General features: G+C 40.4%; 1 protein-coding gene across 2 annotated transcripts in view; it reads left to right on the top strand.

The window, feature by feature from the left end:
- Window positions 1–12,850, top strand: part of LOC1280209 (zwei Ig domain protein zig-8) — a 54,961-nt gene extending 42,111 nt beyond the window's left edge. For both annotated transcript variants that reach the window (XM_061659497.1, XM_061659496.1), the window contains exons 3-9: window positions 1,202–1,270; window positions 9,554–9,888; window positions 10,132–10,248; window positions 10,639–10,732; window positions 10,926–11,053; window positions 12,218–12,497; window positions 12,582–12,850. In XM_061659497.1, coding sequence (XP_061515481.1) covers window positions 1,204–1,270; window positions 9,554–9,888; window positions 10,132–10,248; window positions 10,639–10,732; window positions 10,926–11,053; window positions 12,218–12,497; window positions 12,582–12,712 — 1,152 coding nt within the window. In that variant the 5' untranslated portion in view covers window positions 1,202–1,203 and the 3' untranslated portion in view covers window positions 12,713–12,850. The remainder of the gene's footprint in view (window positions 1–1,201; window positions 1,271–9,553; window positions 9,889–10,131; window positions 10,249–10,638; window positions 10,733–10,925; window positions 11,054–12,217; window positions 12,498–12,581) is intronic.
- The last annotated feature ends 448 nt before the right edge of the window (window positions 12,851–13,298 follow it).

Here is a 13,298-nt window from a genome sequence, read left to right on the forward strand (position 1 = left end):
TTTAATTCAAATCACAAAATCTATAAACCATGCTATAAAAATCTTTCCCATTTGCTGTGATGCAGTAACCGTTGCCTGGTAAAATGAACCAAAGAACCTCAAGCACGCGAGTGCTGCTGCGATGGGAAAATTTGTGGTTCCTAACGGTGACCCTTAATGCTAGTTCAAACGAGGGTGTGAGTAAAGGATGTAGGTCAACCTTCAACCACTAATGAGTTTCCGCAGTGAATGTAAAATTCGATAAAAAACGACAGGTTGCATTGGATCGCAAACCGCCGAAGCCTCCAAAGTTAGTGGATATCTTCCGAATGACCACTAGCATGCACCAGATGACCTACAGCTCCTAAACTAGCAGTAGATTGAAAAAAAAACAAAAAATCTACCGTGGTAGCTTGCTTTTACACTAACATAGTGTACCTAGCATCGCGATAGCTGACGCATCGGGTAAATGTGAAAAGTTGAATATAGCCTGTCACGGTATCGCTTCCGGCAACGGTGCAACGGTAGGCCGCTGTAAGGTAGAGTTCATAAGGTAGGCACACCTCAAATGATCACCTAGTTACGTTTGGTTTTCTGCCAGATCCCACCACGGTATGGAGTTCTACCGGTACGACCCCGTGTGTGCATGATGCATGATATTATATTTCCCCGCGCGAAACATGGAGACGCCTGGTGGCTGTTTCACTCTTGACAGTTGCTGAGGGCGACTGCTGCACACTGCTGCACGAGGTGCGTGTGACATTAGCCAGTTGCACAATCAGCGAAATGTGTATACTGCAAGGAATAGAGGACGCTCGGTGTTGTATTCATGGTGCCAGCCGTTGGACATGCTGATGCAATAAATCATTCAAATGTTGCGCCGCGGGCCTCGATGGAAAGGTTTTTGCCGAGGTGAAGGAGACATGTGCTGACATTCAGTGTCGTTTTCAACCTATTTTCATTCGTTTGCTTATGGGAAAGGTATGGTTAAGGGGAAAAAGCTGGTAGGAAAACTCACAACAGCTCAGGCCTTAGTCGTTTGTTCTGTTTTATTATTCACCGTATCCAATTTGAATAATTGTTGCTTGCGGGTATTGTGCATGGGTTGTACTGGATTGTTTTGGTATTATTCATTCATAAGCAAAAAAGCTGTTTAAAACTAAGACCGTTTGAAACTCCAAAAACAATTAACAAACCAAATTATTTATTCCCTTGTTTTCAGTAATGGCCGCGCTGCGCTCTCAGTATGGAATAAATATAATTTTCCTTTTCATCGTACATTTAAACCACGGTAAGTAAAACAAACAGTAACAATTTATGAACCTCATACTTTATTCAATTGAAATTAAAGTGTATGGATAGAAGGGATAATATACGTCATAAATTCAAAGGTAAATATATAATAAACAAACAAAAAAATATTTCGATGCTATAAAAACAAGGAACAAAGAATGTTGAATATGAAGAATTTGTTCATCAACTTCGGTGTTTCTCTCATTGACTTTAGTTTTGTTTCACAATCCCATCCTTAGGGAGCACGTGAACGGCACAGTCGATCTTTTCCAACCCGAGTGTACCGCATTTTGATTTATTAGCTCTGATTGCCCTTCAGTACACCGGCTCTCTCCCGGCACTGTTTCGGAACCACACTGGGCTGATGATGCATTCGCTTTCCCTCGAGCTATTGAAATGAAGCAACCGCGAACAAAAAAAACATACAAGGCAAACACACATACAAACACCCGCCCAAGGACTCGTTTGGAGCGTATCATTGGCATATCTTTGTACAATTTAAATAGAAACAACGCAGAAATAGCCTTGTGTTTGCTCGTGTACACGCTTTAGGATGCGGAAAGCATCATCAAGGCGAAGGAAAGTGGCAAACAAACGCGGAGGATATGATCCATTGCATAAGCAAAGCATTGAAACGAGGCATGAGGCAATACTGTAATCTGCTGGCTACCATCAGGCCAGGTCAACCGAGGGGGGAACGAACCGAAAACCCGACCTGCCCTGTCTACTGCTGAAAAAATTGAGCCTTTTTATGTATTTTCTTTTTTATTTAAGTAAGGTTAGCGGAGCTATTGTGAGCGTTTGTATGTGAGTACGTTTGCAATGTTTCGTATTTGGCTTAATGTCCCGCCTTTAGGGACTTTTATTCATCAGTTGAAGTATTGCAACAAGCGTTGAATTTTCATCATTTCCACGGTCATTGCTTAGCGTGCCGGTGTGAGCCGTTGTCTGGAGGGATTGGAATACATTTTATTTGTGTTGTGGGATTATTCATTTCTCAAGTCTGCAAGTATAATTACCCAAATTAACCGGGAGAAAGATCTTTTAATACATCGATCGTGGAAGTGTAGCATATCTGCTATACAGAACTTATTATAATACACACTATCAGCTATAGACACATTGTAACACACTTCGGAAAGCCAAATCACACCATTGCAACACATTCATTAGAACACATCAGCAAATCAATCCACACCATAGCAACACACCCAGACCATACCGTTCATAGAAAAAACAATTGAGACACATTTATCGAAAACAACCGAAACGCGCAACATAAGCAATTCAAGCGTTACTGCGGCAAAGTGGACAAACAGAGACGCATAGCAACTTATTGCTAAAAGCGCAGTGTAGGCAAAGATCGACGAACGCACTCGTTGTTTGGCTAGAACAGTTGAAACTTTCCAGAACCTTTGTAAAAACACTAAAAGCGCAGCATAGGAACAAATTGACAGACACCTCACTCCAATAAAATGTATTAATTGTACCTCATATCAATAACCTTTAATTAGGACAAAAACACATACCAAAACCAATATTTCGAAACCCATTGAGTATAAATAAAACCAATTCCGACCGTGGCAAGTCAGATTCGTTCGGACTGCCAAGATAGGACGTTACGCTTCCTAATACTTTGCCTTCCAACTTATTTCAAGAGTTTAGTTATGTCCCCCTACCCAAGGTAAGGCTTCTAAACTCCAACGTTTCCAGTAAGGGAAACCTCCTAAAGGTTTCTATGATCGCCTGGACGATCAAGTGTTGAAAAGTCCGCTTTGAACAAAAGTGTTATTCCACCTCGGCTCATGTCAGTAAAAACTGACCTACCGCGACGATACTTGAGGTACAGCTGTACGCTCATCATATGGCGACCGTAGCTATCGCCTAACCCATTACAGAAGGTAATATGCAGATAACAAGAAGTATAATTATACAAATTGAGTTCCGTTTCTGTCTCGCAGGACCCTTGCTTGTTTTTCATCAGAATCAGTCAATGTGGGGAACTGTCGTATGTGTTTTAATGGTATATTGTTAGTTTTTGTTTTGTGAAACGCCATTGTAACATTTGCTGTTGCTCTTGTCTTTTTATGCATTCATTTTCATATTCTTAAAACCCGAAAGTTTCAAAGCTTTTAAAAATATATTTACCAAAGACGTTACGCACAATACAAATGGAACTCAACGGAAATTTTTAGCGAAACAAGCAAACTAAAACTGTTTCTTCATCCAGACATACCTCTTTGCATCGATCATTTCAAACAAGGGAAGAAGAAATGAACAAAATTTCTCAAAACCCCTTCCTCATACATCAACCTTCGTTCGAAAGGGTTTGGGAAATGAATCTCTTAAACACACAAGCAGAAGCTCCATGCCGAGAGCTAGAATGGTAAATGGCTATCATATTGAAGGACCACGCTTTTTTGTGCTGTTTCTACTGGCACGGACAGAACTGACAGGAAGTGATAACATCCGATAGTTGGAATCAGATTTTGATGTTCTGGGAGGAGCATCTAGCACAAAAACGGTTCGGCTGGCTTTTCGTCATGTCTTTTTCCTTGATTCTCGTTGAGATTTGGCCGGGAAAAAAGTTACAGAACAGTGTCGTTTGTTTCAGCAGTGCAGGGTTTCTCGATACGGTATCGATTATTTGATGAAAACTTAGTATGTCAAGTGGAATGGAAGCGAATACTCTTGTAAAATGGATAAAAAATGACGATAAAATATAGTTAACAAAGAATCATAGAAACTGGTTTGGTTGTTTATCAAAGTTTACAACTTGTGCGAATACAGGGTTTACCAGCATAATAAACAACTGTCCACTTGTTTAAAACAATAGTCGTTTTGAATAGACACCGCTGTCTACCACTTGCTCACACGTCAGATGGTGTAAGCTACTCTGTCCAATTCAATAACACAATTTTCGCCTTCGAGTAGCAACTGTCAGATCCGGCATTGTTTGTTTTGTTTTGACAAATTTTGCAAAAACAAAACATTTTCAAACAATTTTCTTTTATTCAAGAAAAATGCAGTATAAACCATACATTTCAATAAATCAAAACATCAATTTTGTTAATTGTACAACAACCACAAGAAACCGTGCCGAATCCGACCGTTGTGCAATCGAAGGCGAAAATTGTGTTATTGAATTGGACAGAGTAGCTTACACCATCTGACGTGTGAGCAAGTGGTAGACAGCGGTGTCTATTCAAAACGACTATTGTTTTAAACAAGTGGACAGTTGTTTATTATGCTGGTAAACCCTGTAATGTCATCATTTATCAGGAATGAAGAAACATACCCTTTCATGAAGAATCACAAATACTAGATTTTAGGCTTTCCTTCCAAGCATATGGCTTCCATGTACCTTTTACAAATTCCGAAGCATATTTTCCTTGTATTCTCGTTCTGGTACAGAAAACAAAAAGGTATTTGCTCAAAAAACGCACAAAAACTCCCTTGTCCTTGCTTCACTATCCTCGATCGCTCACTTATGATGCGTTTGTTGCTGTCAGAATATCGCACCGACCAGCAAAATCCCATCATGCCGGTGCCGGTGGCCACCAGAACAGGCTTGCGTTTTACTGCCGGCCTGCCTAGTGTCAAAATTGAATTTCATCACAAACATACACACATAAAAGCAGCACTACGGTGAAGCATTTACTGCCAACCGTTAGCGTGGACGAGTGTTGAGTGATTTTTTGTGTGTGTTGAAGCTCCGTTTTTCTGTCCACTCTGCTCATGCACAAGAAAGCGGGACAAGATTGTTCAACGCTCACTGTAATCTGCGTTTCGCACAAACTGAAATCATTTTTCCATTTACCATAATGTGCACAAGTTTTGCAGGAAGTGAAATGAACGCAAAAAAGCAGCAGAAAAACAAATTGAAAACACGTCAAAACATCATCAAATGTCTTGAAACGCTTGAGCATAACGGTGGTTTTACGCTGAGCTCGGGGATTACTTTATTTCTGTTTGTTCCACATCCACATCGCAGGCGGCAAAAGCAAAAGCAGACAAAAAAAACACGCAAAGCGAAAGCTTAAAATTACCCAAACGACTGCGTGAAGCGATCAGGCGGAAATTCCCACACACGCAAGCAAAAACAAAAAAGACGTTATCATTCCGTGCGAAACGCCTCGGAATGATTTATTAATAGCCATTTACGCTTAATGACAGCCCGGACTGGCTGGTCTCGTTTGTGCCGGAATGGATTTGCATTTTTTGGCAACAGCAGTTTATATATAGGAGGAGTGAAGGACAGGAGGATACAGTAATTCGCACCAGTCGATTGACGCGTTTCGCTTTCCAACGACACACATCACATTCGCGAACGCCCATCATATCAATCGTCGAACACACGCAGCAAGCAGAAATGATGTAATTTAAATAATAATGGTTCATTTCGCTTCCGCTTAAGTCTAGAGTTGATGCCTGCAGCAAGAAGCAAAGCTCAGACACACGAACATTCACCTACTTCATGGTAGCACGTTTGGGAGAACAAGAGCTTGTTGTGCATTGTGTGAAGAGTTGGACAGTTCTGTTTTGTTCTCTGCATCGTTCCATTTTTGTATCGTTTTTGTAAAGTGATACGGTTGTGTTAAAATTGATATTTCGCGAACACGCTCTCAAGGGCACGTGTGTGAGGTGTTTGATATTGTTGTAGAGGACAATGATGGAAGCGATGAAAAGTTGTAATTAATTTCCGTGTTACATTGTTTCCCGATTGAAAGTAATAATGGTAACGGAAAGAAAGCGTGTTTGTGTGTAATTTAATAAATAAGGTAGTTTATTCTTGCAGTTTCAGCAATACCATTGGAATGTGTTTAAAGTTTGGACAGAATTTTGTAAATGGTTGTATTCCATCCTTTCCAATCAAATTAGAAAATGTAACTGAGGCTTCATGCTAGCGGATAAATCCCATTGTTGTTGAGCCTATAAATTGTGAATTAATGAGATAAAACACATTACACGCGCATTTAATGCATGCGAACAAGATGCTGTATAAGCGAGAATGCCGATGGAAATAAGGAACAGCAAAAAAAAAGGAAGCTTACTTATTTTATCCCTTTTTTCGGTGCGGTACACGATCGTGAAACCATTTTCTTGTTTTTAACGAACATTGTGCAGAGATATCCGATTCGGTGTATTTGAGAACAGACAAAAAACCCTCACAAGGGTAACAATGGCAGAAGGAATATTCATGAACTCGGCACCAGTCAGAAAATCTAAGAAATTGTGACCCTTTTTATACACCGAGCAGGATCCTGCCGAACAGCCGCTCTAAGAAGGTTGGTGCGTACATATTTCGCCTCGCAGTGACCTTTCCGGAGTCAAATGCGGGCTGCACCGTGGGTTTTTGGTTTGATGGACCCACGCTCGAAATATTGTGGTAAGATTAGGCTAGTGTAAGAAGTCAAAGTAACGAAAAAAGAAAGAAACCTCCAAGCAGAAAGGATCACCGGAGACGGAATACACGCTAGCCGGAACCGGAGTCCCTTTGGCCGGAAAGCCAGAATAACAGGCCTTTACGGTTTCGAAGGAGGATATTTAAGGTCGAGACAGTACTTTATGAAGTCCCAATTGTAATCCTTTTATCTGTTATCTGCTTTGTTCGTGTTCAAGTGCGCCAAGGAGGGTCTGTTTGAAATAATGCTCCATAGTACCAATAGTGGTAGAGGGCAGCTTTTAATGGCTCGTAAGCATGCACGACAGTGCAAGATGCTTCGCGTAAAAGAACCAGAAAGCTTCCCAACAATATAATCAGTATGAGAGAACCCTTTTTCGTGGAACTGAAAATGTATGAATATTAATCTATGGTTTTGTACCTCATGTTTAGATCGGTTTAATTGAACAATGGTTGGGTGTGCATGCCAGCACAGTGGCATAACTGTACAACATCTGGTACACATTTGTAATCTGTAAACACAGCAAAATGATAACCAAGATGATAAGGAAGCTTTCAAAGTCAATCAACAAACTTAAATGATGTGTTTTATTTTTATTAGAATCAGTAATTCGGGCGAAGTTATGAGCCTGAATGTAAGCAATCTGTTTTAAAATTTCTTACTTAGAGCAATCTCATATAATTCTAATAATTATCCACTACTTATGTCTACAAGTTAATCACAAGAAAATGATAAGCACCTCTGATACTATGTCGGAACTTCAACCGCAGTTCTTGTTTCATCGTGTAACCTTTCATTAGTTTCAATTAAAAAACCCAAAAATTTCATCAACCCTGCAGCTGAGTCTGAATTCCATTTAAATGTATGTTACCTACTGAGAATAGCCGCACGTTGCATTTCGCAAACATCGATCCACCCCAATATACGACTTGTTCTGTTTTCCCTTTAAGGTTAATCATCACACAAACCGCATAAATAAATCCACCCAACAATCGATTGCTATGTGTCACAGCTGCATGATACTCCGTCACTCCCGTTAGCCTGGTGTGCCTTGCGGTGAGAGTGTTTTCCGTTAATTAACTGTGTGTGTTCCCTTGACAGATTCCAATCACGTTGCTCAGTTGCCGTCCTGTGAAGCTTCCAGTGTCTATGTGTACCAGCTGCGTATCCACTGGGGAGGTGTGCCAGATTTAAGATCAACAATCCCCACTACCATACCCTCTACACCCCTCAGCAGCATGGAGTGGCGATAGCCGGATTGGCTGTTTTTCGCTTCGGACCGATTCCACAAAACCAGATGGGAATCGGCTATTTCCGCAATTGATAATCGATAGCAAAATATGTCTGTATGCCTGTGTGAAGGTTTGTACCCAGTCACAGGACACAATCACGCAGCCAAATCACAGGCAAAAAGGGCTTAATTATACGCTTATAATCGTTACCAATCAATTTGGAAAGTTTGGCGTGCCGATGGTGCTCCGACCAAGCCCTCCCTCACCATCCCGGGTGGGGATTATATCGTTAGGAGCATTGCAGGTGCCCTGCAGGAAGGATTCAATTTAGAGTTCATTTAGCGTTCACACAATTAACAACCGAATTCCGATAATTGTGGCAGTCCATCGGAATTGAATTAATTGGGCTGGGATTATGAAATAGACGAAACGAGTTTGTTACAAGGTAAAAAGAAAACGCCCTCAGGCCTTTACTAATCAGTTAAAATGAGATGAATTTTAATGTTTTACGTGATAATGGAGATGTATTCTTTTCAAGCATCTTATCAGCTCTTTTCTCCTGAGGGCTTAAACGGTGTGGCATATATTTCCTGAGTTATGACTTTGATGTCTCTTTTTCTACAACAATCGCAAATCTACACAAATTGCAATTAAAACTTTACCCATAAGCAGCTTCACTTAATCATCGGAATCTGCTTTGCAGTACCTCTAAGTATAATTTCGTTTGATGTTCGGAATGTACCAATCGTACCGATGCTATCGTTGCACTTTCCCAAAAACTGTGATTGTAGATCAAACGTCCACAAGTACACATCTACACGACTGTCATTAGCGTTTCGTTAAACATTTAAACATTCACACTAATCCGTCCTCTTCTACCAACGGCATCCACTTGCACTTCAACGCAATCACATCACAATCACGGACATCACGGCCAACATCACGGAAAGATTATGTGGCGACAGTTGATTTATGTATCTTTACCCATGTGATAACATCTCACACCTGCTTAGCACAGTTCTGCACTTTTGATTGGCTTTGCATGCATGTTGATGGTTGTGATTGTTTGAGATAATGATCATTCTAGCACTTATTGATATTGTTGTTATATTTGGACTATAAATCCAAAAATAAATTTAATAAGGGATAATAAGTGCTTTTATTATTTGTCAATAAGAACGATTGATAGAAAGTAAAATCCCAATAATAAAATACATCAAAGCTAAATGAATTAAACCGTTTTATTTTTACTTGGAAAACATATTAACTGAACTACTGCTAAGATGAAAATTATAAAACATGTCAATGAATGAAGTTTGTTATGAATGAAGCTTGTTATAACTTTTTACACTTGAAGCGCTCTGCAAAGCTGTAAAATGTCTTCCTTCATAAGAAAGTGAATAAAAACTTCAATAAGGAAAGCAACAAAGTATACAAATTTCAATTACATACATTCCAACGTGGGCATTGTGAAGGAAACGGTGTTTCTCATTTATCATCCTGACCTTCTGACGTTTCGATTTCCTGTGTTCGACAGCTTCCAACTGCCACCTCTAATTTGTATCTTTTCTCTACTTTCTCCCATTGCCACCGGATCTGTGCTCTTCGATTGAAAACTCCTATCCCACAACACCAACCCGGAAGGCATTACAAAGTCACTGCAAACCTTTTCGGAGGAACAGTTCCTGCTGGAGCTGAGTGACGATCGCAGCAGTTCACCGGTAACGCGTCCTCCGATACGCAACCGTACACCACCGTACCTTGGCAATCTGCACCTTGGCTTTCACCAGCACCAGCAGCACCACCATCACTCAGAGACGAGCGAGAACGAAATTTACGACTCGGTCGAGAGTAATCTACGGCGGACGCCGCTCGACCGTGGGCCACACTTTGATTTGTCCGCCTCGAAGAACATTACAGCGCTGGTCGGGAAGACGGCCTATCTCAACTGCCGGGTGAAGAACATCGGTAACAAAACGGTAAATTTCAATTTCAATGGAGCTGTGTATTGTTTTCGTGCTCGTTTTTTCCAACACACAACCACGCGTTGTGTATTGACTGTGCCCTTTTTTGATTTCGAGGTCGAGTTGCTTCCGTACCGATAAATTCTAACCATGTGTTTTTATTTGTTTCTCTTTTTCCTATGTGTGTGTGCTTCACCTGTTCATATATCACAACACAACGTGCAACGTCCCCCTGTGCGGATCGTATGTCCTCGACAGGTGTCCTGGGTGCGGCATCGTGACATTCATCTGTTAACCGTAGGTAGATTCACCTATACGTCTGACCAACGTTTCCAGGCTGTACATAATCCCCAGACAGACGACTGGTCGCTACAAGTAAGCCCCCTTATTCCTCTGTTGCCCCATTGCGTCACTCGATGTGTGTTTTTGTTGTTATTTAGTGCAACCTCTATCACTCTGTCCCTCCTTCTCGATGAGACTTTTTACAGCTTGGGGAAAAGCACAAACGATGAGTCAGCAAACTATATGAAATAATAAAAAATGAACCCACTCTGCCTCTATTGACACTCTATATGGCCTATTCGGGCCATCGATCATGTGCTGGTGGGCGTTGGCAGTAGATCCATGTGCACACGCACGAACACGCACGTTCTCAGGAGATTCCGTCCGTGGAGTGTTGAACTCTCTTTTTTGTCCATTTTATTTTCCCACCTCTTTTGCGTCTGTCTATCTCACACAAGCAGCAAATACCCGTTGTTCTTTCAGATTAGATACCCCCAGAAGCGGGACACGGGCGTGTATGAGTGCCAGATCTCCTCTACGCCACCGGTCGGGCACTCAATGTTCCTCGCCGTCGTAGGTAAGTGTCCAGCCGCACTAAATGCACGGAGCAGATACTGGTTTAATACCCGTTTAGGATACGTATTGCTCGTTCACTCTCTCTCAAAGGCCTTTGAGTTTTTCGTTTTTCTGGGGTATAGGTTTATTTCCATTTTAACAAACACTTGTTTTCTTCTTTCCACGTTTCCCTATAACACCATCTCCATCTGCAGAGCCAATCACCACGATCGTTGGTGTGCCAGATCTGTACATCAACACGGGCTCGACTGTAAATTTAACCTGCATAGTGCGGAACTCGCCCGAGCCTCCTTCAACCATATTTTGGACCCATAACAATCAGGTAAGCGGAGAACGGGTGTGTTAGTGTTTCAGGAGATGAGGTTTTCCTTCTTTATGGTGCGTTGGATTATGGCCTGAATTAATGTGGGAACATGTTCGAAAGCTTAGGGTTCAAACGTTATCCATTTTGATGTCACGTTAGGAAGGGGGATGCATTTGGAAATATTTTAAGAGACGGTGTTTTCTGTGCCCTGAATGAAATATTTGTTAGGCAAGGTGAATAATAAATCAAGCCTTTTAAAATATTCTTTGCAGATATATGGACGGAGGTGCCGATAGTATTCAACATAACTTCTTAAATAACAATAACAAATAACGATAAGGTTGTAAAAAATGAAGAACATGCTGACAAGTAAAACAAGATAGTCAAGACTACAAATATTGTTTATATCTCTAAAGATATCATAATATCAATTCCTTGATTTTGATACTTAAAAAACCCAACACAAAATTGAAACCAATAGATGATATAATGATAACATATATTATACTTTAAAAACATAATCTTTTCTGAAATAATTATTCATATTTAAGGAATGAAATATTCTCTTGATTTGACGCGTTCTTACTTTTATTCAACACTCGTTTATGACTTAAATTAACCTTTCATTAAAATACTTTTATTAAATTGTAAATTGTTAAATATTGGTAAGGATGTTTTAATAAAAATTCGTTTATTTTCCCTAACACACTATTCTCTGAGTAAGCTTATCTTATTTACATAAATAAAATCTCATCCCAAAGCCCTTTGAAACCATCCTTAAGCTTCACTGTCTCTTCTTATGAAATCAATATAAGAGGCATTTACGAATATATTGACTTACATAAAAATAGAGGCAAAATTCAAGTCCTTAAAACCTTGCCAAAGCCAAATTAAAAAGCGTAAGATCATATTTCGGTGCAAATATTCATTAAAAATGAATTCTCACTTCATTAAAAATGAAAATTTGCCGGTCGGTCACATTCGCGTTAAAACTTCGCTTCAAAGCAAATAGCTCACCGCTTTCACTGCTTCGTTCTTAAAAATCAATAAAAATGAATGGATCGAATGAAGAGTGTCAATGTCAATTGATTGGCAGGTTTTTTCTTGGTTTGAGAGCAAATTCTATTCATTCCATTTCGAGTTATTTTTCCTCATTTCTCACGTCACATTTTTTTTTTGCAGGAGATCAACTACGATTCACCCCGGGGCGGTGTGTCGGTCATAACGGAGAAGGGTGAAATGACGACATCGTACCTGCTAATACAGCGCGCCCGTACCACCGACAGCGGGAAGTATGTCTGCTCCCCATCGAATGCCGATCCTTCCACGATCAACGTGCACATCCTGAATGGTACCGTGCGACCGCCCTACTCGCTAACCGCGTCCAGGGCAATGACAAATACGACAGTGTTCGCCCGATACTGGCAACATTTCAGACAGTATTTGTCAAGGCTACCATTGTGTGAGTGTTTTTTTAATAATATTTATGTAATGTGTTACATATGTAAAAGGTTTCATGGATATTTTTAATCTTTCCTTTTCACAGTGGGCTCCCCGCTCAAGCGGTTAGCATTGCCGCCCAGCCAGTGGAGTTTGCCGCTGAGTTTAATAATGCCCAGTATTGCATCAACAGCATTTTTCCTGAAAATCCACGCGTGGACCAACAACTGTCGGTGATGATGGTGAAAAAATTCATCGTAGAACTCATCCCTGACCAGCAAGACAAGACCGAACAGAATAAGCGGAGAAAAGAACTTTGTTAAAATTCTTGTGCATCCATGGCGGTGAAATAAAATAAATTCGAAGTAAAGTCAATTGTATTTTAATTATTTACATATCACAAGAAAGGAACGAATTCGAGCGTAAGGTAGGTAAATGACTTGAGCATAAGCTGGAAAAAACAAACGTATTCGAATGTTCCCCCCCCCCCCCATGAACCTAAGATAAAAATTAAATTACAAAACTGTGCCCATTTCCCCTTCATTTTGTTTTATTTTTAGAGAGATTTTCCCGTGCCCATTCGTTCATTTTAATACTAAATCGCAAGCAGCTTTCTCCTCTGCTCTGCAAATGAATAGACGCTATATCAACTGCATGGATATTATTTTGGATATTATAACATTGCTATTGCTATTAGACGGAATGTGTTCAGGGTACCTTTTTTTACTACCGTTTAGCGCTTTTCCACTATTCTGCTTAATCGGATTATCAAGCAGAGTGTAAAAGAAATGAGCGAATGAGAAGCGTGGCAAATGATGGAGAT

The sequence above is a fragment of the Anopheles gambiae genome, chromosome 3, assembly GCF_943734735.2.
Source record: "Anopheles gambiae chromosome 3, idAnoGambNW_F1_1, whole genome shotgun sequence".
In the NCBI taxonomy this organism is placed as follows: domain Eukaryota; kingdom Metazoa; phylum Arthropoda; class Insecta; order Diptera; family Culicidae; genus Anopheles; species Anopheles gambiae.